We start from the raw sequence: 26,298 nt of genomic DNA, 5'->3' as shown, positions 1-26,298 counted from the left end.
CTTAGGGTCTAGTTAATCTGGTGGTTGAGTGCTTTAGGGAGGTTTGAATTTTGCAAAATGCTTCAAGAAAGTGCTTCAGGCTAATCCTTACCACTGAAACAGAACTGAAGTCTTTACAACTAATTTATTACCTTTGCTGTTGTTACTTCTCTTGCCTGATAACAGTTGTATGTTTCTCTATCTTTCCTTCCCTTACAATCATTAATTACTGAGACTTGATCAAGGGCAAACTTGTAGCCAGGTTTAGATCACAAAATGACTTAGGGAAAAAAAAAAAATGGCTTCTCTTATGTCAAAGGTCTTCCCTGGTGGGTCAGACAGTAAAGAATCTGCCTGTAATGCAGGAGACTTGGGTTCAATTCCGGGTTGGGAAGATCCCCTGGAGAGGGGAATGGCTACCCATTCCAGTGTCCTACCTTGGGAAATCCCATGGACAGAGGAGCCTGGTGAGCTACAGTCTCTGGGGTCGCAAAGAGTAGGACATGGCTGAATGACTTTCAGTTTCACTTTTCTTATGTCAAAAAGGTGTATTTGGTTCTTTTCCTCCAGGGATCTCTACCCTGTCTGCTTAAAGCCCACTTACATTTTTTTTTTTTAATTTAGCAGTAGCGGGTCTTCCTGGAGAAGGAAATGGCAACCCACTCCAGTATTCTTGCTGGGGAAATCCCATGGACAGAGGAGGCTGGTGGGCTACAGTCCATGGGGTCTCAAGAATTGGACACGACTGAGCACTTGTCAGCAGCAGCGGGTCTTAGTTGCGGGATCTTCATTCCTTCACGCAGTATCTTTCGCTGTCGCACTCGGGCTCAGTTGCCCCAGCATGTGGGGTCTTAGTTCCTCATGCACGCATGCTTGCTGTGTCACTTCAGTCCTGCCCGACTCTTTGCAACCCTATGGACTGTAGCCTGCCGGGCTTCTCTGTCCATGGGACTCTCCAGGCAAGAATACTGGAGTAGGTTGCCATTTCTTTCTCCACTTAAATCCTCAACCAGGATCAGACCTGTGTCCCCTGAATGGCTAGGCAGATTCTTAACCACTAGACCACCAGGGAAGTCCCACATGCCCACTTTTTAATCCAATTATCCATGTTTTTTTTACATGGCTACTAGAATATTGAAAAATGTACTTCATGTTTCTGTTGAACAATGCTGCTCTAGATTTTTGTGTGTGTGGTGGAAATTGTTCAGGAAAATAATTTTATATATAGGCATGTTCCTAGGACTTCCCTGGTAGTCCAATGGCTAAGACTCTGAGCTCCCTATGCAGGGGACCCAGGGTCTGATACCTGATCGAGGAACTAGATTCCATATGCCGCAACTAAAGACCTCACGTGCCACAACTATCAATAATAATAAATGAAACAAACCTGCTTGCCATGACTAAAACTCCCACATGATACAACAAAGATCAAAGATCCTGCATGCCACAGCTGAGACCCAGTGCAGCCAAATAAATAAAGAAATATTTAAAGAGAGTTTTTTCCAACTGTTGTGTGGATTTGAAGGGTCAACGATGGCATGCAGGCGGCCAAGAAGGATGCAACAGTGGTTGTGGGGGCCGGACCTCAGAGGGCAGTGGTGGGAGTAAGAATGACAACAGCAGTCACATTCACAGTAAAGTGGTAGTTGCTGTGTTTTAAGCATTTTGCATGTTAATTTCATTCGTCTCCGAAGCCCTAGGAAGTAGGAGCAATTACTACCCCATTTGGCAGATGAAGAAACTGAGGTACAGAGAAGCAAGATCATCTGTTTAAGACACCTGGTTGCAGCCTATGCCCCTTTGGGGACATGAGGACAATTACGGACAGATTAGTAGGTGGACTGAGAGACCCCGGGAAGGGAGACAATGAAGCCTGGGTATGGGGGAGCCAAGGGCATGGAAGGAAAAGCCAGTGGTGGTGAAAGACAGGATCAATTAAGGGTGCACCAAACCTGGGGAGCCTGGAGGACGTCCAAGGGGGGATACAAGTGGCAACTGGATGCTGGGTGGGGACAGACACCAGGTGGACAGCTGAGGTTGTGGCTATACTTGCATGAAATGCGGGTAACGGGAAGGAATTGAGGGTCACAGTAAATCACTGCCCTCCTCCAGGCAGAAACTGTTGCAGGAAGGGGGACCCCTTCCAGGGCCCAAGAATGGGCTCTTGTCTAACACTTGGAAATGAACTCTCTGAGGAGACACATGTGGTGACAAAGCAGAAGACTTTATTGGCAAGGCGCACCCAGGCAGAGAGCAGCAGGGTAAGGGAACCCAGGAGAAGTGCTCTACCACGTGGCTCGAAGTCTCAGGTTTTATGGTGACGGGGTTAGTTTCCGAGTTGTCTCTGGCCAGTCATCTTGCTTGGCCCGTATTTGATCTGACTCAGGGTCCTTCCTGGTGGTTTGAATCTCTCAGCCAAGAGGGACTTTAGTGCAAAGGATCCTCGGAGGTTGGTAGGATATATAATGGACTGGCATCTCCTCCCTCCTTTTGGATCCTCCGGAATTCTCCTGGTTAGTTTTGCTGGCAGCGCTGTAGTCTTTATTGGAATCTCCTGTTGTGAGACCACGCATGCAAGTGGTTATCATCCTGCCTGGCCAAGGTAGGCAGTCTCCATCAACAGCGGTGGCCGTGGTGGGAGGGGGTCCAGGCAGGAAATCAAACAGAAGGGGGTCACCTGTGGCCACCCCAGTCAGTCTGCCCCCAAGAGGCTATAAACTCTCCTTGCATTCCACAGGTTGCTTGAGCACCTATGTATGCCAGGCCCATGTTGAGTGTTGAGGAGTCAGCAGTGACCAAGATGGACAGAGATGTCTGCCTTCGTGGTGTGGTAGGGACAGTGGATATAACATAATAAGAGTTATATATAAATAGAAGATCAGTGCTTTGGTCTGAAAGTTTGTGTCCCCTCTCCCAAATTCATATTTTGAAATCCAACTTCCTTATGTGAAGTTATTAGGAGGTGGGGCCTTTGGGAATTGATTGGGGTTAGATGAGGATTTGAGGGTACAGCCCCCATAATTAGATTAATGCCCTTATGAAGAGGAAGAGAAACAAGGTATTTCTTTCTGTGTGCAATGCACCAAGGAAAGGCCATGTGAGGACGTAACCAGGAACAGGGACTTCACCAAGACCCCTGCAGCGCTGGCACCCTGATCTTGGACTTCCACCATCCAGAAGTATGTGAAATAAACGGCTGGGAATTCCCTAGTGGTCCAGTGGATATGAATCTGCCTGCCAATGCAGGGGACAGGAGTTTGATCACTGGTCCAGGGAGAGCCCACATGCCATGGAGCAACTAAGCCCGTGGGCCACAACTACTGAGAGCCTGCATGCTGCAACTACTGAAGCCCATTAAGCCCTCGGGCCTAGAGTCTGTGCTCTGCAACAAGAGAAGCTACTGCACTGAGAAGCAGCAATGAAGACCCAGTGCAACCATTAATAAATAAATGTCTAAAATTTTTTTAAAAAGAAAGAAATGTCTGTTACATAATCCGCCTAGGCTGCCCTATTTATTATAGCAGCCCCAGCTTACTCAATCAGTTTATGATAACTGCTCTGGAAAAAAAAAAAAAAAAATATATATATATATATATATATATATATATATATATGTAGCAGGGAAGGGAGAAGGGTCCCAAGGGTAGGCATGGGATGGAATTTTGAAGATGGTCACACTGCAGTTATGAGATATGAATAAAATCCTGAAGGAGGCTGAGAGAGAGCCATGCAGACATCTCAGGGAAGAGAGGTCTAGGCAGAGGCAACAGCAGGTGCAAAGGTCCTGAGGTGGGATGGTACCTATTGAATTTGAGAAAGGAGGCAGGTCTTCACATCACACACCCTTGTCCAGATCCTTCATCCAACTTCCTTCAGCCGGCTGGGGACACAGCCCTTGAGCTAGCCACTAGAGGCCACCCTCTCTGTGGTTTCCAGGGTCACTACACTCATTCTGCCTGTGAGGTCACGACTGGCTTTCGCTGAGCCCTAACTGTGCCTCAAATGCCATGCTAAGCGCTTTAGAGAGATGAACTCAGCTGTCTTCCAAACGTTCCTCTGAGTTAGATGCATTGAAAACATTTATTGCAGTTTTATTGAGTATAAGTGACACACAACAAACCACACACTTTTAACGTGCACAATCCGTTGAGCTGGAAGCAATCACCATAATCAAGATATTAATACTAAACAAATCCTAGTTCTTTTTTTTAATCCCTCCCTCCCATGTCTCCGCACCCAACCCCCAGGCAACCACTATAGATGAGGTTGCATTTTCTAGAGTTTAAATAGAACCATAGAGTACATACTTTAAAATTTTTTGGTCTGGCGTCTTTCCCTCAGTAAAATTAGGAAGATTCATTTGTGTTGTGTTTTCGAGCCCCTTTTTGCTCCTGGGGAAACTGAAGCACGTAGAGATGTGGCTTGAAGGGGGATTTTGGTGAGTTGGTGTCACGCACAGATTGGGCCCCCGGTGGAGGCGGGTGCTGGGTGCGCAGCTCTCGGAGGGGCGCTCTGATCCCTCGGGGGACGCGGGCAGGTGCAAACGGCATAAGGGGCCCCGCCTCGCGGGCAGGGGGTAGTCAGTCCCTCAGCGCCTGGAGGGGGCGGGGCCGAGGCCGGGCAGGGGCGGGGTCGAAACCGGGGGCGGGGCGGGACCAGGGAGGGGCATCCCGGCTCTGGGGCCTCCGATAAGTAGCTGCAGGGGCTCGGTCGCGCTTGGGCGCTGCGATAAGGCGGGTGGCGGTGAGGGTAGCGTGGCGTTCCCGGGAGGCTCCGCGTCAGGAGGCCCCAGCGCCGCCACCCGGGACCGGGGCCGGAGACCCAGGCTGGGGGCCGGGCCGGGGCGGGGCGTCCGGCCGTGTCACGCCCGCCTCCCTCCCGGGGCCAGGACCGCTAAAATGGCGGCGGCGGCGGCGATAGCGTCCCGCACCGGGCCCGGGGGCCTGGTCGCCGCGCCGGGGCCCCACTAGCACTTTCCTGGGCGTCCGCGTCCCGGCCGCGTCCTGGCCTCTGGGGCGCTCGCACGCGGCCCCCGGGGCCCTCGGTCCGCCCTCCCGGCGCGCCCATGAACTCCGTGTCGCCGGCCGCCGCTCAGTACCGGAGCGGGAGTCCGGAGGACGCGCGCCGCCCGGAGGGCCGCAGGCCGCGGGGACCCCGAACCCCGGACCCCAACAGCCTGGGGCCCTCCGGAGCTAGCGGCCCCGCTCTTGCATCGCCCGGGACCGGCCCCGGAGAGCCGGACGAAGTGGACAAGTTTAAGGCGAAGTTCCTGACCGCTTGGAACAACGTCAAGTACGGTGAGGAGGGGGCGGGGCCCGGGGCTTCGATTCTGACGTGAGAACGAGCTGAAGTTCAGGCGGGCAGGGCTAGGAGGTCGGTGGGAATCTAGGAGAGCCAGGACCCTGCCGTTGCCAAGTATTCCACCCTTTGTTCCCCTCCTGTGAGTCACCTGTGGGTCGTCTCCCGCCTTGCCCAGCCCAGGGCGGGCCGCTGGCTGGCAGGCCCAAAGGAGAATGTGTTTTCAAGTCTCAGTCGACTCCTCAGTGTGACCTAGGACAAGGGTTTTTTGTTTCCTTGTGCCTCCATTTTCCTCCTCTGTAAAATGGGTACAATAATCAGACCTGCTTTGATTCATCCTGAAATTAATAGCAGACATGCATGTGGCTTCCCAGGTGCCGCAGTTGGTAAAGAATCTGCCTGCCAGTGCAGGAGACTCAAGGGACATTGGTTCACTCCCTCGGTGGGGAAGATCCCCTGGAGGAGGAAACAGGCAGTCCACTTCCATGTTCTTGCCTGGAGAATCCCATGGATAGAGGAGCCTGGCGGGTTACAGTCCATGGGGTGGTATAGTGTACATAACTGAGCATGCACAGGCAGCATATGTGGCTGTTACTAGGGGCCCCGCCTCCATCTAAGAGGAATGTAGCACAGATTCCCCAAGAGCCTACCCTGACATAAGAACTAGGAGAGTCCCCGTGTCACACGTGGGGGCACATAATCGCTGTTGCTGTCCTGTTAGGGTGCGTGTCTGCCAAGCAAGTGCTTCATCTTGCTGGGGGCTGCCTTGTGTCTCCCCAGGTTGGGCAGTCAAAAGCCGGACCAGCTTTAGCAAGATCTCCAGTGTCCATCTCTGTGGCCGCCGCTACCGCTTCGAGGGCGAGGGTGAGCTGGTGGCCCCTGACTAGGGTTGGAGGAGGCCCCAAAGGGGTGTTTCTGGTGGTAGCTAACAAGCCTGCTCTTGCAGGTGACATCCAGCGTTTCCAGCGGGACTTTGTATCTCGCCTATGGCTCACATACCGCCGGGACTTCCCACCCCTCGCGGGAGGCAGCCTGACCTCAGACTGTGGCTGGGGGTGCATGTTACGAAGTGGGCAGATGATGCTGGCTCAGGGCCTTCTGCTTCATTTCCTGCCCAGAGGTGAGCAGTGGTGGAGGGGGAAGGGCACAGTAGGAGTAGAGCGCCAACCCCAGGTCAGCAGTGTTAACAATGGTTTGTAAACCAAGAATTTCAAGGCCTGTTAGAATTGTGTGTAAGGTTAAGTTTGGGGGTGGAGTGAGAGTTGCTTATAAAATAAGTTTAAGGGGGCTTCTCTGGTGGCTTAGACGACGGTAAAGAATCCACCTGCAAAGTGGGAGATGTGGGTTCGGTCCCGGATTGGGAAGATCCCCTGGAGAAGGGACTGGCTATGCACTCCGGTATTCTAGCCTGGAGAATTCTGTGGACAGAGGAGCCCAGCAGGCCCCAGTCCATGGGGTCGCAAACAGCTGGAGATGACTGAGCGACTTTCACTCACTCCTGGTGGCCCAGGGGTTAAGACTCTGTGCTTCCATTGTAGGGGGCTAGGTTCAATCCCTGGTCAGGGAACTAAGCTCCCGCATGGCATCAGTGCAGCCAAAATGTAAAAAATAATAGTTAAGTTTAAGGAATGTGAACAGTGTAGTTAAACATGAGGTTTCTAATGGAGCATCAGTGTTGTGTGTGAATCATGGGAACTGCCCCACCCCCCATGCCATTGCCATTTGACTATTTGCTGCATCCCTACCAGACTGGACGTGGTGCCAGGGCGCAGGTCTGGGCCCCACTGAGCCTCCAGGGTTGGGCTCTCCCAGCCGACGCCGGGGGCCCGCGCGGTGGCTGCCTCCGCGCTGGGCCCAGGCCCCTGAGCTGGAGCAGGAGCGCCGGCACCGGCAGATCGTGTCCTGGTTCGCTGACCACCCCCGGGCCCCCTTCGGCCTACACCGGCTGGTGGAGCTGGGGCAGGGCTCAGGCAAGAAGGCAGGCGACTGGTATGGGCCGTCTCTGGTGGCACACATACTCAGGTGAGGGCCGCGGCAGGGGGCGCGGGAGCCCCTGGGTGCCCCCCGGGGAACTCAGGCCTTTCCTCCCATCCCCAGGAAAGCGGTGGAGAGCTGCTCGGAGGTCACCCGCCTGGTGGTGTACGTCTCTCAGGACTGCACAGGTAAGGGACTGGGGGCTGAGGTCACGGGGTTCTCACCCTGAGCCAGTCACTGCCTCAGCCGCCTCTTAGGACCCACTTTCCTCAGAGGCTGAAACAAGTTCTGCAGCAGAGGGGCCCTTGGAAAGGACTGGAGGCCCACACTGGGCAGCGGGGGCGCTGCTCAGGATCCCTTCATTCTCTGTGGAATCAGGAGAGGAGACTTCAGGGGCTTCTCTGAGAGTAATAGAATAAAGGACAGAAGGAATTCCTCTCTCAGGTCCAACTCACTCTTTTTTTAAAAAGAATGAATGATTATTTATTTTTGGCTGCAGTGGTTCATTGTTGCTGCGGGTGGGCTTTTCTCTAGCTGTGTGAGCAGGGGCTACTCTCTCTTACTCTCTAGTGGTGCATGGGCTTCACATTGCTGTGGCTTCTCTTGTTGCGGAGCACAGGCTGCAGGCACTCAAGATTACATAGTTGTGGCGCATGGGCTTAGTTCCCTCGGTATGTGCAATCTGCCCAGGCCAGGGACCAAACCTGTGTCTGCATTGGCAGGCAGATTCTTAACCACAGGACTGCCAGGGAAGTCCCCAACTCACTTTTACTTTGTAAACAGTGCTAACGCATACAAAAGTCAGGTCTCCTCTGCCTCACAGGGTTTTCATGAGGATTAAGTGAGTCAGTGATAAACATAACTCTTAGGGGCTTCCCTGGTGGCTCAGTGTGCTAAAGAACCCACCTGCCAATGCAGGAGAGAGGGGTTTGATCCCTGATCCAGGAAGATCCCACATGCCACAGAGCAACTAAGCTCATGCGCCACAACTACTGAGCCTGTGTTCCAGAACCAGAACTATTGAGCCTAGGGGTCATAGCTACTGAAGCCCTCACTCTAGAGCCCGTGGTCCACAACAAGAGAAGCCACTGGCGATGAGAAACCTGTGCACACAACTAGAGAGTAGCCCCTGCTCTCTGCAGGCAGAGAAAAGCCAGAGCAGCAATGAAGACCCAGCACAACCAAAAATAAATAAAATTTTTAAATTAAAAAAAAAAGTAACTTTTAGAACAGAGCTTCTCATATAGTAAGTATTCACTGAATATTAGCTCTCATTGAGTGAAAGTTGCTCAGTTGTGTCTGACTCTTTGTGATCCCATGGACTATACAGTCCATGGAATTCTCTACACCAGAATACTGGAGTTGGTACCCTTTCCCTTCTCCAGGGGATCTTCCCAGCCCAGGGATCGAATCCAGGTCTCTTGCTTTGCAGGTGGATTCTTTACCAGCTGAGCCACAAGGGAGGCCTAAGAATACTGGAGTGGGTAGCCTATCCCATCTCCAGCAGATCTTCCCAACTCAGGAATTGAACTGGGTTCTCCTGCATTGCAGGTGGATTCTTTACCAACTGAGCTATCAGGGAAACCCCCCTCATTGTTATTATGCCCTCCCAATCAGTTTATAAAGGGAGCTTTTGTGGATTAATATCAAGGAATCTACAGATCCTATACATTTTAATGAAAAAATATAGATGTTTGGGGCAAGGTGTAATTTTTCACAGAGAGCCTGTTTCTTAGCCTGTTAGGGCTGGTATAACAAAAATACCATAGGCCAGGGAATTCCCTGGTGGTCCGGTGGTTAGGTGCTTTCACTGCTGGGACCTGGTTTTGATCCCTGGTTAGGGAACTGTGATCCCACAAGCTACACAGCAGAGCCAACAAAACAAAACAAGCACCCACAGGCTGGGTGGCTTGTAAACAAGGTCTTTATTTTTTATAAATCTGGAGGCTGGAAAGTCCAGGATCAAGGCACTGGCTGTTTGGGGGTCTGTTGGGGGCCTACTTCCTGGTTTGTTTCTCTGTATCTTCAGGCAGCAAAATGGACAAGCATGCTCTCTGGGGTCCCTTTTACCGGGGCAGTGATGTCACTCATGATGTCATCACCTCCTACTTCCTCATTCCATCACTTCCCGGGTGGGGGTAGGGGTTAGAATTTCAACACATGAAATGGGGGATGGGGGCGGGGGGGGGGGTACTTCACTAGGTGGTGCTAGTGGTAAAGAACCTGCCTGCCAATGCAGGAGATGTTTAAGAGACGCAGGTTCCATCCCTGGGTGAGGAAGATCCCCTGGAGGAGGGCATGGCAACGCACTCCAGTATTCTTGCCTGGAGAAGCCCATGGACAGAGAAGCCTAGCAGGCTACTGTCCATGGGTTCGCACATAGTTGGACATGACTGAGACATTCAGACCACTGCAGCTCTTGTCTCCAGGAAAGATTAAATGTACTTTTCTGGGAGTTAGGAGGGGGTTACATAGCCACGAGGGAGACGACAGGAAAGCAGAGACCAGCGGATGAAACTTGAGGGACGCACAGGGACATCCTGCTGACTGATGAACTGCTTGGTGCTCCCATTTCCATCTCGGCAAACCCAGGTGCCGAGGAAGGGAAGACTGGTCAGGCCCGGGCTTGGGCAGGCACTCTGGGCTGTGGGGAAAGCTTTTCACCTCCCTCCTGGCTTTACACTCTTTGTCATAATCTCAGGACCTCATTTGCCCTCTCTGTGAAATGGAGGTGTCCATACCTGCCTGGCGTGCCTGGGATTGTCTGAGGGAGTTTGGGCGGAGGGTGGGGAATGCTGGAAAGCTTTTCTGCCAGCAATAGGAGTGTCATCCAGGGAGGTTGCTCAGGTGAGGGTGGGCCCCAAGGATGGAGGTTCATACAATGAGACTTGAAAGACGGGTGAGAACATGACCTGCTGCCCTGTCCTTGCAGTATACAAGGCGGATGTGGCACGCCTGGTGGCCCGGCCAGACCCCACGGCTGAATGGAAGTCCGTGGTCATCCTGGTACCAGTGCGGCTTGGTGGAGAAACTCTCAACCCCGTGTACGTGCCCTGCGTGAAGGTAGGTTCTGCCAGGCTCCCCCGTGCCTCCCCGCACAGCCCCCCTCACTGGAGCCCTGCAGACATTTTCAGCTTGGGTTAGGGGTTTATGCTTCCTTTGTCTCTTTGTTGGATTATCCAGTAGTTATGAAGCAGCTATTTTGTGCCAAAAGCCCTTTCAGCTGCTGAGGACTCAAAGGTGAACAGGCAGCAGTTCATGCCCTCTGGGAGCTGACATTCTAGTGGGGGAGTGACAGGCAGTAGGTGTGGGGCCCAGTGGACAGCTGTGGCATTGCAACTCGCACGCTAAAGGAGCCAAAACTAACACGGTGAAGGGCAGGTGGGGGTGGCTGCCCAGCCTCGGAAAGCCCCTCTCTGGCCAGAAGCAGATGAGAAGCCAGGGGAGTAGGCGTCCAGGCAGAAGGAACAGCTAGGCTGCAAAGACCCCAGTGTGTTTACACTCAGAACAAAGGCCAGCGATCTCCCCACAGCCCACAAGGCCCTCTACCATCTGCCCACACTCTCCACCTCACTTCACTCTGCCCCAGCCACACGGGCCTCTTTTCTGTTCTCAGAAGACACCTGCCTCAGGGCCTTTGCACTTGCCATTCCCACCACTTGGAGTGCTCTTTCCCAAAATGATTTCTGAATTCCCTTAACTGTTTGCTGAAACATCATCTCTCAGTGAGGTCTTTCCTGACTCCCCCTGCTTAACACTGCAAAGCCTTCTTCCCTTTTTTTATTCTCCAGAGAGCTGCCACCTTCTGACACATGACAGAACTTACTCCTCTTGTTCTTCATTCTCCCACACTAGAACATAAGCTCCATGGGGACAGGGTTTTGTCTATCTTGGTCACTGCCACCCCCCAGGTCCCCGGCTTGGGTTTGCACACATTGGGCCTTTGTCTTTTTTTTTTTAATGATTTTATTTATCTGTTTTTGGCTGTGCTGGGTCTTTGTTGCTGAACAGGTTTTTCGCTAGTTGTGGCAAGCCAGGGCTACTCTTGGTTGGGGTGTGCAGGTTTGTTATTGCAATGGCTTCTTGTTGGGGAGCACAGGCTCTAGGGCACGGGCTTCAGCAGTTGCAGCTCCCAGGCTCTAGAACACAGGCTCAGTAGTTGTGGCATATGGGCTTAGCTGCTCCGTGGCATGGGGGGGGTTCTTCCCCGAGGAGGGATCCAACCCGTGTCTCCTGCATTGGCAGGCAGGATTTTTACCACTGAGCCACCAGGGAAGAAGCCCTGGGGTTTTGCGAGGCATTTGGGTGCCTGACAGCACCTGCCCTGGGCCCTCACTCCACCCCCTTTCCTTCCCGCAGGAGCTCCTTCGTTCAGAGCTGTGCCTGGGTATTATGGGCGGCAAGCCCCGCCACTCGCTGTACTTCATCGGCTACCAGGGTAGGCCCACACCATGCTGCTCCGTCGCATCCCCCCACCCCCTTTACGCCGCCACCCCCTCACTCTTCCTCCCCACAGATGACTTCCTGCTCTACCTGGACCCGCACTACTGCCAGCCCACCGTGGATGTCAGCCAGGCCGACTTCCCGCTGGAGGTGAGCGAGCTGGGACCCCCAGGGTGGGGTTGGAGGCCTGTGGACGGAGCCTGCTGAGCCTCCCTCGTCTATCCACCCCAGTCCTTCCACTGCACCTCACCCCGCAAGATGGCCTTTGCCAAGATGGACCCGAGCTGTACCGTGGGCTTCTATGCTGGAGACAGAAAGGAGTTTGAGACGCTCTGCTCAGAGCTGACCAGGGTGAGCCGGGTGTGCTAGGAGGTGGGGGGGCAAGGGCAGGTCTACAGCAGAAGAGGAACAGAGGCTATGAGGCCAGCAGACCTGGCCATGTTGTCAGGATTATTATCCTGCAGGAGCCCTACAGGGTTTTTCAGCTTGGGTTTGGTCTGATTAGCAAAAAGCGTCATGATATAAAAATTTAAGGGAACAGCTGGTCCCCAGAGGCTGAAGTGGCAGGACCTGCCTTGTCCTTTGGTTCTGTTGTTCTATCGGGGATTTACCCTTACGGTAGCAAGAAATGACCACCAGCTTCTCTGGGTGTGTGCATGTCCTCAGTCATGTCTGACTCTTTGCAACCCCATGGACTGTAGCCTGCCAGGTTCCTCTGTGTATGGAATTTCCCAGGCAAGAATACTGGAGAGGATTGCAATTTCCTTCCCCAGGGGATCTTCCCAACCCAGGAAACCTGGGATTCTTTATTGCTGAGCCACCAGGGGAGCTGCCCCCCACTATCTAGTTCAGTGGAAAGAGCCCCATGTTCTTAGCAGAGAGAGAAAATCCCAGGGCTGTCGTTCATTGGTTGCACAAGGTCACATGCTCATTACTGAGCCAATCACTGTAGCCAGAGCACAGACGGTGCTGATTGGCTGCTCTGCATCACTGCGCTGGAGGGGTGGGAGTTGAGTTCAGGAAGCACCTGTTAAGTACGGCTGTTAATTGTATCTACTTGGATAATTACCATGGCTTCGGGACTGAGCTGCTCGCTCTCCTCCCAACAGGTCCTCAGCTCCTCCTCAGCCACAGAACGATACCCCATGTTCACCCTCGTCGAGGGCCACGCTCAGGACCACAGCCTGGATGACCTGTGCTCCCCGCCCTCCCAGCAGACACTGCGGATCCCTCGCAGTGGCCGGCTCCTCAAGGCTAAACGCCCAAGCTCTGAGGACTTTGTGTTTTTATAAAGGGAGGGAATAAGGGAGAAGACACAACCCTATTTATTTTTTAATTTATGTCATGTTAGGTGTGGGAGCTTGAACTCCCCCCTGACAAGTGCAGCTGAGAGAGACCAGTCCAGGAAGCCTCCGGGCTGGGGCCGTTCAGCCAGGAACAGAGCCCGCACACCTGCCTCCCACCAGCTGGGCCCTCATGGGGCAGGGAGGGAGGCCCCCGGGCACCCACTCAGGGCCTGACTCCGTACTGTAGTTTGCACTGGACCGTCCGTGCCCCTCACTGGTCACAAAGCCCCTATCCTGCCAAGAGCTGGTGGGAGGGAGGAGGGGCCATGGCTGCTGGGGGCTAATAAAGCCGTTTGACTTGACTGTGGCTATTGCTGGGCCCACCATTTGAGGGTGGCTTGTGGGGAGGTTCCCTGAGTCATCTGGGGAAGCTTGTTGAGTAGGCCTCAGCCTCCACATCTCTAAGATGGGAAGACTCCCTAGCCTACAGGTAGATGCGAGGGTCCATACAGTTGATAAGAAGGGGAAGCGGCCCCTGCAGGCTCCCTTGAGCTCAGTGGCTGCTCTTGGGCCCCTGCTGCTTCCTCCGTTGTCGGCCCAGCTGCCGGAAGTGCAGCCGTTTGGGGTTGAGGCCAAAGGCCTGCAGTCTCTGGCGGCTGAACTCACGTCCCCCAAGTGTCACTGTGGGGCCCAGGAGACGTGCCTTCTTGCCCCTCTTCCGCCTCTGGGGGGCCAGCTTCTCTGTGGGTGTCACAGGGTCTGCCTCTTCCTCTGCTGGGGTGCTCTCAGGCTGGGACCGCTTGCCACAGGCCCCATCAAGTGCTACCAGCTGTCCTGATGAGCCAGCTCTGTCTCTCTGTGGCTTCCCTGTGGCTTCCGTGGGCATCTCTGCCCTGGAGGAAGAAAAGTCATGGATCAGCCCTGGCCGGTCACAATTTTTATAGGCTGGTTTTTATAGATGAGAAAAGGGGCAGCTCAGAGAAGTGGCCAGAACAATTTGGGGGCCTGCCTGCACTCAAACATGGGTCTGATACCACACTGGGATTTTTCTACTCTGAAGCTGGAGTGGGTGGATAGATGCTCTTGATCACTTAGCCTGTGCCTACACTAAGCTCTTCACACAAACTAACTCATTTTAGCTTTATGTCAGCTCTGTGAGCACTCCTGATTTATAAATCAGGAAATAACAGGCATAGTAACAGTAACAAGAGCTAATAGCTATCCAGCATTTATTGTTTTAAGCACTTTACATGAATCGATTTATGTAATCTTCAAAAAAAGAAAAACCCAGCAAGAAGTGAGCCATCTGGATCTCCATTTTGCAAATGAGGAAACAGGCCCAGAGAGGGAAAATGACTTGCCCAACATCATACAGCTATGGCCCAGCCAAGACCTGATGCCCAGGTATTGGAAAGGAAACCCTACCCCCAGGGTCATGTGACAAACAGCTGACAAAGCATGACTCAAACCCTGGGCCTGACAGGGCTCCAAAGCCCACCTCTCCACCAGCCATACTCACTCCTCTGGGCAGAGTGACTTGAAGATCTGCTGCTTTTTCCATACGTTCTGGGCCTTCTGGCTGTACACCCTCTTGTCCTGCAGTTCTTCCTGCTCCGACCTGCGGGCCCCCAGCAGACACGTCTGTTGCTGGGTGGCCTGGATGGGGCCCATGCTTGCCTGCCAGCCTGCTTGCCCCTTCTCCCGGGGCACCCAGCCCAGCCCCACCCCATCACCTGTACATGCAGGTCTTCTTCAGGGAGCACCACCGATTCAGCTCTTTGTCATCGGCAGCGAGGATCTGCAAGGGAAGGGAGGGTGGGGTCCTGCTAGTGAGCCCCAGGGGGCCCTGACTCTCAGCCTTAGTCAGCTCAGGGGTCAAGGCAAGGCAATGCTAGTTCCGCCAGGCAGCAGTGTCACGATGGTGAGGAAGAACCGATTTCTGCAGAGGCCAATGGAGGTTTTTTTGTTGGGGGCATCAGATGGGGAAACTGAGCCCCAGAGAAGGGGATCCTTACCCCAAGTCACATGGCCAGGAAATGGCTAATGTCAAATTATAATCTGGGCCCTGACAGGTACACTGTGGTCCCAGCAGACTCAAACCAGGGGAGGGGTCTCTGTGCCAATGACCAGCTTTGCTAACACAGATGAGACCCAGGTTCCCAACCTTAAGACCTTAAGTCTCCTCACTTACGAGTTTGGCAACCCCCTCAGAACCTACTGGAAGGTTATCAGGATGATGAAGTGAATACAGATTGTATAAGCTCAATCATCATTGGCTATTTTTACTGTCAAGCATCCATAGCCATCATGGCTAGGGCACAGTGACATTCAAAGCACATTTGTTTCACATCCCCAGTCATAAGGTGGGGCTGTTATAAGGCCCATTTTACAGATGGGGAAACCAAGTTATAGAGCCTTAAGTCATACGTCCAAGGTTATACACCTGGTGAGTAGCCCAGTCAAGATTTCAACTGGTGCCAAGTCTTAATGGCCACGCTGCTGCCAATATACGGAATTAAAACTGGTATTTACTGGGGCTTCCTGTGGACAGCACTGTTTGAGCCCCTGCCTCACAGAAACCTTTGTGGCAGGCAATATTATTAGTATTATTATTAGCACTGTTGGTCCTGCTGTTTTGGAGATAAATAAATAGGCTGTGTCACAGCATGCCCAGTTCTGGGCATCCCCGCTTGCTTCTGGGGTACCCCGGGGTCCAACCTCCTCAGTGCTTAGTCCAAAGTCGCAGGGCACCACCGTGCGGTACTTGAAGCGACAGGGCAGGTCATCAATGATGTCCTCGTAGTCCAGCCGGTAATACTCATCCAGGTACTCCTCGAATGTCTTGTCCCCTGAGTGGGGACAGAGTCAGGCTGTCGGGGTGTGCTGGGCCCAGCGAGCCCCTGCCCACCCACCGGCACCCGCCTGGGCCTCACCGGGGTCAAACACAGGCTTCTCCTGTCCCACAGCCGTAGCGAAGGGCGACTTCCGCTTCTTCTTGCCCAACGAAGGGGCCTCTCGCTGCTTCTTCTGGGGCTGGCTGGGGTCATAGTCGGCATCCATCTGCCAGGACACATAGGTCAGGCCTGCCAGGGGACCCTCCAAGGCGCCCTCCGCAGGTTCCCATGCCCAGGGCACCTACATTGAAGTCGGGGTCCTCGCAGTGCAGCTCCTGTTGGCTCCAAGCTCCACCTTGCTCCGGCCCAGCCCACGTGTCCCAGTTCCAGTCGTCTGGTTCAGGCCAGACAGGCAGGGGGTGAAGAGGGGGATCAGTAGGCCAAGCACCCCCACCCCCAGCCCAGTACCCCAAGTGACCTCACCTTCCAGCCCTTCTTCTTCCTCAAACTGCGGCTTCTCCTCCTCCACGGCGCCATAGTACTCGTCCCCGAAGCACTTCTACAGGGTCGGGGCCGGGAGGGTCAGCAGGGCCCATTCCCCACCAGACACTGGTGCTCCTGCACCTTATGTGGCTCCCCAGCACCGCCCCCCAGGACCCAGCTCCTGATGTGGGGAGAACCCTGTGTGTCTAGGTCCCTGTATCCCCACTTCATGGCTCATCTTGCCCCATCGACCCTCCCGCTCTCTGCCCCCCGTTCCACTGGCTAGGAAAGGCAAATATTGCTAACTGTGCCACTTATAAACACCTACTACATGCCCAAGACTGGGCTGTGTCTCACTGCATTCTCACAAGCACCCCAGAAGACAGAAACTACTAACAAACAGAACCTGAAGCTCAGGATTAAGAAGCTCCTAGAAAGTGAAGGTTTACCTTCAACTACACAGCACCTACCCACTCCACTTTTCACCTGGCCCATCTACTCATCCTTACTCTCCCTTCCATGAACCCCCAGGCTGAGTCTTTTTGGTGCCCGGGGTCCCCACTGCGGCTCCCATCCAGGCCTCATTGCCTGTTTCCATGGTCTGAATCCGTGTTCCCCCTCCCAATACAACAATCAACACTAATGGCTCAATAAATGTGTTTAAAGAAAATATAGCAGCCCATGGTTCCTTGAGCATTTACCAAGCTAATTAGCATTTAGTATTTCTCACAGCCCTGAGGTAAATGCTGCGGTTTGGACCCACTTTACAGACAAGAGACACAGGATTAGAGAGGTCAGGTCACTTCTCTGAGCCAGAAAGGGACTGCTCGCTCCAGAGCCACACTTGGAGCACTCAGCTGCACAGCCAGGCTGGGGCTCTGGGGCTGCACCTGCATGAGCTGGTCGTGCCGGGCAGGGTCGAAGTCATCCTCCAAGTCCTGCTCTTCAAAGCCCAGCGTCTCATTGCCCGTGACCTGCCGCAGCCTCTCCAGCTTGGCCAGGATCTCCTTCCTCTTCAGGTTCTTCAGCTGCTTGAGTTCCTCCTGCTTCCTCGCTTTCTCCTGCAGGAGGCAGGTCAGAGGGTGTCAGCAACCCCCCCAACCCCTGCAGGCTGCACGTCCCCCCAAAGGCCACCCTGAGAGCCACTCACCCTCTTCTTCCGCTCCCGTGTCTCCTCCCTCTTCTCCTTCCTGCGCTCGTCCTTTCGGCGCACGGAGGAGGCGATGCTCCGAGGGTAGGTCTTGACCTGTGGGCACCAAAGATGATTCTAGGTTCCTTCCCTGGCCTGGGACCCTCCGGCCAGGTCCTCCCCAGCCCCCAGCCCCTGGCCCGGCCACCCACCGAGGCAGAGTCTGGCTCCTCAAAGCGGAAGTTGTACTTGAGCTCAAAGTCCTCCTGCTTCTTCAGAAACAGTTCGCCCTCGTCTGAGGAGTCGTCCACAGCCAGCTGGACCGGGGGACCGGGGACCCTGAGGGATGAGATGGGGTGGGGCTGGGGGGTCAGCAGAGCTCCTGCACACCTATGTACCAGCGTGTTCACACATTTAATCCTCACAAGAACACTCTGTTAGGGAGCCACTGTTACCCCATTTTACTGATGGGGAAACCGAGGCATGGAAGTCCAGGAGCAGGGCCCCCTGGCTCCAGAGCCCACACTCTGGGTCTCTTCCTCAAGAAAGGCCGATTCTGGGGACTTCCCTGGTGGTCCAGTGGTTAAGGCCTGCGCTTCCAGTGCAGGGGGGCACAGGTTCAACCCCTGGTCAGGAAACTAAGATCCTGCATTTCATGTGGTGCACCCCCCAAAAAAAGGCTAACTCAGCTGCTGTTGTTCAATTGCTAAGTTGTATCTGATTCTTTGCAACCTCATGGTCACAAAGCCAGGCTTCTCTGTCCTCCACTATCTCCTAGAGTTTGCTCAAATTTATGTCCATTGAGTTAGTGATGTCATTCAACCATCTCTTCCTCTGTCGTCCCCTTCTCCTCCTGCCTTCAATCTTTCCAACCATCAGGGTCTTTTCCAATGAGTTGGCACTTCACATCAGGTGGGCAAAGTATTGGAGTTTCACCTTTAGCATCAGTCCTTCCAATGAATATTCAGGGTTGATTTCCTTTAGGATTGACTGCTTTGATCTCCTTGCTGTCCAAGAGACTCTCAAGAGTCTTCTCCAGCACCCTAGGCGATCTTCCTGACCCAAGGATCGAGCCCATGTGTCCTGCATTGGCAGGCAGATTCTTTACCACTGAGCCACCAGGGAAGTCCCTAATTCTGTTGCTGCTGCTGCTGCTGCTAAGTCGTTTCAGTTGTGTCCCACTCTGTGCAACCCCATAGACGGCAGTCCACGAGGCTCCCGTCCCTGGGATTCTCCAGGCAAGAACACTGGAGTGGGTTGCCATTTCCTTCTCCAGATTCTGTTACCACCTGTGTGATAAAGTAAACAGCCAGTGCCTTTTCCTTTCTGGTCAGTGCTGTCTCCAGGCCCCTGGGGGACAGGGGCACGCACCTTTCCTCCTCTTCGTCTTCCTCCTCCTCATCTTCCTCCTCCCCTTCTTCCTCATAGCGTTTGTTGAGGATGTAATCTCGCAGGAAGCGCTCCCCCTCATCCAGCTCTGGGTTGTTCCAGAATTCCCTGAGGTGAGTCTAGGGGTGAAGGGTGTGTGATAAGACCCAGGTCAGGGACTCAGGATCAGCGAAGCAGGAGGGTGGGGGCATGGATTGTGGGCAGCCAGTGGATGTAAGTGACTGCAGCTTCACAGCCAGTCTGTGAAGTAAGTGGGATAATCCCTATGTTATAGAAGCTGAGGCCCAGAGATGTGGGGGCCCCATCCTCAAAAGATGTGCTCCTGGGGACTCCTCTGGGGGTCCAGTGGTTAAGACTCCATGCTTCCACTGTAGGAGGCACGGGTTCGATCCCTGGTTGGGGAACTTAAGATCCCAAAGGCCGCATGGTGCAAGGGAAAAAAAAGAAAAGGAACAGACTATGTGCTCCTGGCTGGCCACTCAAGGGTGAGTTTCCAGGAAAAGGCTGGATGGAGGCAGACCGGGAAGTTTAGGGGGTCAGTAGCCAGGGATGGGAACTCACCAGTTCTTTCAGGGTGTCGGGGTTCTGAATCTCCTTCTGCCCCTTCAGCCACTCAATGTAGTCAGCATCCTCCTGGGCCTGAGGGATGGCCAGCGATGAGGATCTACTGGACACTCCTGGTGCCCCCTCTCCGCCACCACCCCCTGTCCCACTGGGACCCAGCACCCACCTTCTCCTCTTTGCTTTTAGCACGTTTCTGCAGCAACCCGGAGCCACCTTCCTCGGCACTATCTTCATCCTCACTGTCCTCCACAAATGCCCGGAAGCTGCCCAAGCAAGAAAACAAGCCTCAGGATGGGTGTGCTGGCCCTGCCCGCTGATCCAAAGATGAGCCCTATCTACTAATAAGCCCTGAGCTCCTCCTGACCAGCCCAAGGCAGTGCTGTGACATACAGCCCATGATCAACCCCATTTCACAGATACAGAAACTGAGGCCCAGAGAACAGAAAATGACAGGCCCAAGAGCACACAAGTGCCCATTAAGTGGGCACATTAAGTGACAGAGCTGTATTTGAACCTGGGCCCGCCAACCTCAGAGCCTCAACTCTTTTCCACTTGGCAGCTCAGCCAGCTCCAGGGCTCACCTTTCCTTCAGCTGTTTCTGTTCTTCCACATAACTCTTCGACGAGCTCTGCTGCAGAGAGAGTGACAGGGGCCTCAGACCCTGCCATGGGCCCCTTAGCCCCCAAACCCTCCCACCCAGCCTCCATCCCACACACCTGGAATCTCTGATCGGAGGTTTCCCCATCTGAATTCTCCTCATCGACATATTTGCTGGGCAAGGAAGGATGAATGTTTCAGAACAGACTTCCCCTGGCCTGTCCGTCACTGTGGGGTGGGGGCTCTTAAGAGCAACAGCTGGGGCCTCCCTGGTGGCTCAGTGGTAAAGAATCTGCCTTCCAATGCAGGAGGAGACACAGGTTCGATGCCTGATCCAGGAAGATCCCACATGCCTTGGAGGAACTGAGCCCTTACGCCACAATTATTGAGCACGTGCTCTAGAGCCTCGGAACCACTACTGAGCCCACATGTTGAAACTATTGAAACCCAGATGCCCTAGAGCCCGTGCTCCACAACAAGAGAAGTCACGGCAATCAGCCCACACACCACAACTAGAGAGCGGCCCCTGCTTGCCGCAACTAAAGAAAAGCCCCCGCAGCAATGAAGACCCAGCACAGCCAAAAACTAATAAATAAATAAAAATTATTAAAAGAGACAAAAATTCAAACACAGAGCACCAGCTGGGGGGTGGGGGCAGTGGGATGCAGGCAGGTCATCAAGCCTCCTGCTCTCTGAGGTTCCCCCAGCTCTGGTGGGTCATTGGCTTCTTCCCACCCCCGGCCCTAAGTCCCCCATGTGTCCACCTGCCCTGTGAAGGTGGAAGCAGAGGAGTTAGGCTGTCTCCTCACCCTCCTTTCTCCAGGATAACCTTCCTCTCGTAGTCCTTCAGGTACATGGGTTGCACCTTCTTTCGCTTCTCAGCTGCCGGCTCCTCTTTGCTGTCTGAGGACGATGCTACAGGGCCACCACAAGACATCTGTCATCACCCACACCCACAGCCCCCTTCCTCCCCCAGGCAGAGAATAACTGTGCTGGACCAGAATCAGATGGAGGTTTCAAATCCCCGAGCCACCAGTTTCCAGCTACCAAATAGGCATCACACTTGCTACTACCTGGTAATAGCTGGTGGTGATCACTCAGTGAGTAATTCACACTCAGAACAGTGCCAGACACACAGCCATTATTAGTGACAACAGGTCATAACCCTGGACACTCTTGGCTGATTAGTAATCAGTATTTTTTCTTTTGGCTGTGCTGCGTGGCATATGGGATCTTAGTTGCCCCACCAGGGATGGAAGTGCAGAGTCTTAACCTCTGGACAACCAAGGAAGTCCCTCTGCTAATCAGTTCTGACTTGTAGACGAAAAAAAGTGAAAGTGTTAGTTGCTCAGTTGTGTCCGACTCTCCGCACCCTATGGACTGTAGCTTGCCAGACTCCTCTGTCCATGGGATTTCCCAGGCAATAATACTGGAGTGGGTAGCCATTCCCTTCTCCAGGGGATCTTCCTGACCCAAGGACTGAACCCAGGTCTTCTGCATTGCAGGCAGACTCTTGACTTTCTGAGCCACCATGGAAAGATTAAATAGCCACAACAGCTTCTAAAGCCATGAGGACCCAGGGTCCCATGAGAAGCAGCCCCAGACCTGTTCGCTGATAGAAGGTGGCATCTTTCTGATAAATGCGGGGGTCCTTCTTCTTCAACAAGGAGAGAGTCCTGTAAAAGTCACGCTCTTGCTGGGGGTCAAATTCCTAGAGCAGAAAAGGGGGTGGGGACAGATTTCAGAAGGGGGCTGTGATGGGGGCAGTAAGCAACAGGGGCAGGAGGGCTGAGAGGGTGTGGGAATTAGGGTGTAGGGAGGGGTACAGGTTAGAAGACGGCAGAATCCAGCTGGGTAGAGGCAGGTGGGGGGAGGGCTGGAGGGCTGGATCTGAGTGGGAGGGAGGGTCAAATGGGTGGGAGAGGGGACCCCCGTGGGGGTGGACCACACATGAGTAGAGAATAGGAAGCAAAAAAAGGTAGCAGGCAAGGGGGTGGTGGTACTTCCTGGAATCAATAAGGGATGGATGATACAGGGGCAGGTGGGCAGAGAAGGCATATGAAAAACAGAGGAAGGGCTGGATGGCTCAGTGAGTCTGGGAAGATCAGGGCTGGTGTGGGGAAAAGATGGGTGCTCCACGGGGCAGAGGGATGCCCCATTTTGGGAACAGAGGCAGACAGGGAGAAATGGTTAGACTGTCAGGGATGAAGGCGCGATGGGTTGGAGGTTAGCTGCCCCCTGTAAGTCCGGGCCAGGATGAGACAGGGCTCTTGGACACCTCCCGCAACTCCAAGACGGAGGCGGAGAAGCTCACCACGTGCTCGTCGCTGGAATCAGACTCGGAGCTGGAGTCGCTGCCGCTGTGCCGGTCCCCGTAGCGATCTTTCACTGTGGGACAAAGATGCAAACCCCCCACCCAGGTGAGCCTGGGGGACCAGATCAAACCCCACCTGCGGACCGCCCGACACGCGCGGGCCCCCCACGCGCATGCGCCCCGCACTCACGCCGCTGCAGCTCCTCTCGCTCACGGTAGCGGCAGTACCTCGCCGCGAACGCCGCGTTCACCCGCAGGGGCGACGACCCGCGCGGCTCCGGCATGGCTGCTCTCCGACCCACTGCGCACGCGTCAGGAAAGCACGGCCTCCCTGGAGGCGGGGCTACGCACAGTTTACTTTAAATAGGGGCGGAGCCTCCTGGGCCGCACAGAACCTTGCTCCCAGCCCTTCCGGGATCCCTGGCCCTGAGACCGCAGTCCCCGCCCACGAGTCACGCCTCTGCGGGGAAGGCTGCAGCCACCGCCCATCCCACTCCCCCACCCTCGGGGCTCCAGGCACCCAGCTGACATCTGGGGGCCCTTTCTCCACTCGCGGTTTCCTGCCTCCCTTCCGTTCCGACAGCGTAAACCGCTGCCCCACCCAGCTCACTTACCCCTGGCGCTCTGGGAATTACCACTCTCTCCCCTCCTCCAAAGCATCCACGATCCTCGACCCCCAGGGCCCATCCCCACAAACATCCTGGATACGCGACTCTCCATCGCCCCCTCAAAAATGACAAGCCACCAGCGCTGTGGTCATGCACAAGTCTTAATTTAATGGGTAAAAACATTAAATTACACACACAACAATATTTTCCATAAAGCTTAATAAATAACTTTTTTTTTTTTTAACTCTGTACAAGGGACTGGAAATGAAGCTTTCAACAAAATATGAATGAACTCATACTACCCTTTTATCGATTTGGAACACTCCCCCCTCCCCCATGCCGGAAAGCAGTGTGCACACTTGAGGTCTTCTCTCCGTAAGCCGGCCAAGGTCGACAGGTTCCAAGAGCCTTGGAAGAGATGACCTCACTCTCTCACTCTCGAGGGCAGGGGTTTTAAACGCTCTGCCCTTGGGACTCAGTCTGTAGGCGTGGAGGAAACTGAACCGTTTAGGTGGCTGTTTGCTTGTAGGAGCCCTTCTCTGCCCAACACACCGAAAGGGGTGAGAAAAAAAAAACGAGAAATGCACGTCAAACACACACACCCCAGAAATCAACACCAACAAGCCACAAACCGGTGCCCCTCGGCAGCGGGCAGGAGGAGCAAAGGGAGAAAGTGTTTCTTCCCTCTTCTGACACAGAACTCAGCTGGGTCCTGCTGCTGGAGTGGGTGGCCCCAGGTCACAGGGGTGCCACCGTGTGCCGCTGCAGTATGTCCATGAGCTCTTGGGCCCCTCTCCCCCGTGCCAGCTCTAGGGGTGTGAGCCCCCTGGCGTCCCTGTGATGGAGATCAGACTCGGTAGCCAGGAAGCTGACCACAGAAGTGTGGCCCTCTCTCACTGCCAGGTGGATGGGGAGCGCCCCGGTGCCATCGGGTGCGTTGACATCAGCGCCGTGCTCCACCAACACTTTTAGGGTGTCAAGGAATCCAGTGCGGGCTGCATCGTGGGCCGGAGTGGTGCCCGAGGCATCCTGGACGTTGGGGCTGGCGCCTTGCTTCAGGAGTTCCAGGGCAATGGTGGGACTGCCGAACATCATGACCTGGTGGAGGGATGGGGGTAGAGAAGGGTCAGGGAGTCTCCAAAGGAGGAAGTCCAGGGAAAAGGGTGACTGGAGAGAGGGATCATTCGGGAGTTGAGAATGCCAGATACAAAGTTCTCAAGAGAAGGAAAAACTCCGGGGAACATAAACTTCCAGGCAGCTGTTGAGACCCCAGAAAACAAGATCTCCTGGGAATAAGGACCTTCAAAAAACGGGTCACCTTCCGCTAGGGTATAGCCCCCGTGGAAATTTTCAAGGAACCTAAGACCCTCCCCCAAGGAACCAGAGACACTTCTCCCCACAGATGGGAAATCATCAGGAAATATGAACCCCACCAGAAAACAGACCTCAGAGAACAGTCCCCTCCAGGAAATGGAGATGGCCAGGGAATTTAAAACTCCTCCAAGGAATTTTCCCCTCCCATATAGTAGGGATGCTTTCTGATGAAATGGGGTTCCCCTTTTGTAAATGTCCCCAAGGGAACAGGGACTCCCATGTAATCTGTGACTATTCCCTTATTGGTATCCCCCTCCCCAAATATGCCAGTATGAAAACCCTGCGGGAATAGAGATTCTCCCCACAGGAAACTGGATACCTTTTAGAGAACCCCCAGAAAATGGGTACACCTTGGAAATAGGAATCCTTCCTTACTACGGTCGGATCGTCCATAGATGCTCCAAGACATTGGAGCCGCCTTCATGAAACTCGGATCCAAAGAAGGTGAACCCTCACCCACGGAATAAGAACTTCTACAGGGAAACCGAATCCTTCGCAATCAGAGAACAAGGAATCCTCCAAAGATGGAAAGCTCTCCCCTCCCCCAATCTAACCCCATCCACCACCCACCTAAGAGGACATCAGGGAGCCAAGTCAGCCCAGAGATGCAGGAACAGACCTGAGTCGGCTACCCACGGGAACAAGGTGAGAAGAGGGAAGGGGTCTGCGAGTCGGCCCGGGCTCACCTGCAGCGCAGTCTTGCCAAAGCGGTTCAGAACGTCTGGGTGCACCAGCTCGCGGTGCAGAAGGCGGCGCACCTCCTGCACGTCTCCTCGGGCCGCCGCCCCGCTCAGCCGGTCGCCGGCGTGGACCTCTTCCAGCAGCATGTCGATACTGGCGGCCTGCGAAGCCCCCCGCCCCACCCCGCGGCGGTCAGTGAGGGGGAGCCCACCGGCGCCGGCCCGAACAGCCCTCCCGCAGCGTCCCCGGCCTGCAACGAGGCTCCGGGTCGGACTCTCCTGTCCGGGTCTCGGGCGCGACCCCCGCCCTCCCGGCCGGCTCCTCCCCCTGTCAGACGGTGGGTAGAGAGGGGCTGAGAGCCGGGGCCCAACCCTCCGCTAGCCCGCAGGGCCCTGCCCGGCGCCCGCCCCTTGGGGGCTGGGTCTCCCCCCAACTCACCCTCCCTCCTCCTCGACGGGCGGGGTCTGTTCTGAGCCGGCTTCTCCGCCGCTGCGGAGCAGGCCGCTAGGGGGCGGAGCCAGAGCTCTCGGCCCCGCCCCCAAACGCCGCGGATTTGTTTTCTTATGAACTTGCTACGTTGTAGCCCAGCCGCGTTGCCCAGCTCCCGACCCTGTAGTGCTCCGCCCTCCTGGCCAGCGCAGCCAATGGCCACGCGTTGCCAGGGAGGCTTTGGGCGCCGGAGTGGGCGGGCCCGCTTCTGATTGGACAAACTGCGGCGACCGGTGAACCGCGAACAATGGCGGGGTTTTCGGTTTTTCAAAAGCGACGGGCGGGCGGGAAAGAGGGCCCGTTTAACTGACCCAGGGGAGAAAGGTCAGGCGCAGGGTAGCGCGGGCTGCTCTGGGACCTCGGCACTTCCGAGGGGAAGGGAGGTAGGGCTGGGGCCGCCCAGTTTGGAGTTATGCGGTGCGATAATATTTGTTAGTTCTTACTGTACAGAGTGCTTTATTTCATTCATTCACTGTGTGCCAGAGCCGTTCCTGGCGCTGGGGGGCCTGCATTCGAGCTACTAATTTTAGTGTTAAGCACCGTGAGGAAAATAAAGCAAGGAAATGGGGTGAGTGAGAAAGGAATCACGTTTGGCTCAGATTGCGCCAGCCCTGGCACAGCAAATTCAAGGGCGTGGAAGAAAGTTCATTCTCCATCTGCCACGTGGGTGAGCCTGGGATGCGAAAGTGGCGTCGGAGGCTCTTAACAGAGGCCTTCAACAGCGGGGCCTTCACACATTTACTGACCCGCTACTGTGTATTAGGCACCCCAGTGGAAAGCAAGCCAGGTGCCTCCTGGCTGCTGGATGCTTACCTTTTAGAGCTGGAGACGACAATAAGTATTTTCAGAGTGCTAT

At 54.7% G+C, this 26,298-nt stretch overlaps 3 protein-coding genes across 5 annotated transcripts; 1 reads left to right on the top strand and 2 right to left on the bottom strand.

Annotated features, from left to right (window-relative positions):
- Nucleotides 1-4,656: 4,656 nt before the first annotated feature.
- Nucleotides 4,657-13,342, top strand: ATG4D (autophagy related 4D cysteine peptidase). The gene is made up of 10 exons (XM_006068359.3): nucleotides 4,657-5,276; nucleotides 6,058-6,141; nucleotides 6,224-6,397; nucleotides 7,026-7,299; nucleotides 7,375-7,439; nucleotides 10,184-10,314; nucleotides 11,611-11,689; nucleotides 11,768-11,844; nucleotides 11,926-12,045; nucleotides 12,804-13,342. Exons 1-10 carry the CDS (start codon nucleotides 5,045-5,047, stop codon nucleotides 12,984-12,986), a joined length of 1,419 nt encoding a protein of 472 aa, XP_006068421.1. The 5' UTR covers nucleotides 4,657-5,044; the 3' UTR covers nucleotides 12,987-13,342.
- KRI1 (KRI1 homolog) lies at nucleotides 13,004-22,640 on the bottom strand. Of its 2 annotated transcripts, none has more exons than XM_006068358.3 (19): nucleotides 22,481-22,640; nucleotides 22,291-22,364; nucleotides 21,582-21,687; nucleotides 20,786-20,891; nucleotides 20,096-20,150; nucleotides 19,961-20,010; nucleotides 19,546-19,642; nucleotides 19,377-19,454; nucleotides 18,798-18,934; nucleotides 17,639-17,765; nucleotides 17,448-17,543; nucleotides 17,188-17,358; nucleotides 16,298-16,373; nucleotides 16,120-16,208; nucleotides 15,914-16,040; nucleotides 15,699-15,829; nucleotides 14,714-14,778; nucleotides 14,500-14,598; nucleotides 13,004-13,873 (listed from the first exon to the last, which is right to left on the bottom strand). In XM_006068358.3, exons 1-19 carry the CDS (start codon nucleotides 22,572-22,574, stop codon nucleotides 13,534-13,536), a joined length of 2,118 nt encoding a protein of 705 aa, XP_006068420.3. In that variant the 5' UTR covers nucleotides 22,575-22,640; the 3' UTR covers nucleotides 13,004-13,533. The 2 variants fall into 2 exon arrangements, with proteins under 2 accessions (XP_006068420.3, XP_025149305.2); XM_025293520.2 differs by having other exon boundaries at nucleotides 19,961-20,007.
- Nucleotides 22,641-23,041: 401 nt separating this feature from the next.
- On the bottom strand, nucleotides 23,042-25,549 carry CDKN2D (cyclin dependent kinase inhibitor 2D). 2 transcript variants are annotated; one of them, XM_025293523.2, is made up of 3 exons: nucleotides 25,392-25,549; nucleotides 24,959-25,114; nucleotides 23,042-23,996 (listed from the first exon to the last, which is right to left on the bottom strand). In XM_025293523.2, exons 2-3 carry the CDS (start codon nucleotides 25,097-25,099, stop codon nucleotides 23,637-23,639), a joined length of 501 nt encoding a protein of 166 aa, XP_025149308.1. In that variant the 5' UTR covers nucleotides 25,100-25,114; nucleotides 25,392-25,549; the 3' UTR covers nucleotides 23,042-23,636. The 2 variants fall into 2 exon arrangements, with proteins under 2 accessions (XP_025149308.1, XP_045022767.1); XM_045166832.1 differs by lacking the exon at nucleotides 25,392-25,549 and having other exon boundaries at nucleotides 24,959-25,385.
- Between the last annotated feature and the right edge of the window lie 749 nt (nucleotides 25,550-26,298).

The sequence above is a fragment of the Bubalus bubalis genome, chromosome 9 (genome assembly GCF_019923935.1).
Source record: "Bubalus bubalis isolate 160015118507 breed Murrah chromosome 9, NDDB_SH_1, whole genome shotgun sequence".
Taxonomy (NCBI): Eukaryota; Metazoa; Chordata; class Mammalia; order Artiodactyla; family Bovidae; genus Bubalus; species Bubalus bubalis.
Note: the sequence above shows the minus strand (reverse complement) of the source record. Positions and strands in the feature narration are given on the sequence as shown.

What these genes read in the sequence shown, in the direction of transcription:
- KRI1 (XM_006068358.3), bottom strand. Translation starts at nt 22,574, where the DNA reads ATGCCGGAGCCGCGCGGGTCGTCGCCCCTGCGGGTGAACGCGGCGTTC. An exon ending in GCGAGAGGAGCTGCAGCGGC is followed by an intron (nt 22,365 to 22,480) that starts GTGAGTGCGGGG and finishes TTTGTCCCACAG; the next exon opens with TGAAAGATCGCTACGGGGAC. An exon ending in CCGACACCCTGAAAGAACTG is followed by an intron (nt 18,935 to 19,376) that starts GTGAGTTCCCAT and finishes CTTCACCCCTAG; the next exon opens with ACTCACCTCAGGGAATTCTG.
- ATG4D (XM_006068359.3), top strand. Translation starts at nt 5,045, where the DNA reads ATGAACTCCGTGTCGCCGGCCGCCGCTCAGTACCGGAGCGGGAGTCCG. An exon ending in TTGGAACAACGTCAAGTACG is followed by an intron (nt 5,277 to 6,057) that starts GTGAGGAGGGGG and finishes GTGTCTCCCCAG; the next exon opens with GTTGGGCAGTCAAAAGCCGG. An exon ending in CTGGTGGCACACATACTCAG is followed by an intron (nt 7,300 to 7,374) that starts GTGAGGGCCGCG and finishes TCCCATCCCCAG; the next exon opens with GAAAGCGGTGGAGAGCTGCT.
- CDKN2D (XM_025293523.2), bottom strand. Translation starts at nt 25,099, where the DNA reads ATGCTGCTGGAAGAGGTCCACGCCGGCGACCGGCTGAGCGGGGCGGCG. An exon ending in TTGGCAAGACTGCGCTGCAG is followed by an intron (nt 23,997 to 24,958) that starts GTGAGCCCGGGC and finishes TCCCTCCACCAG; the next exon opens with GTCATGATGTTCGGCAGTCC.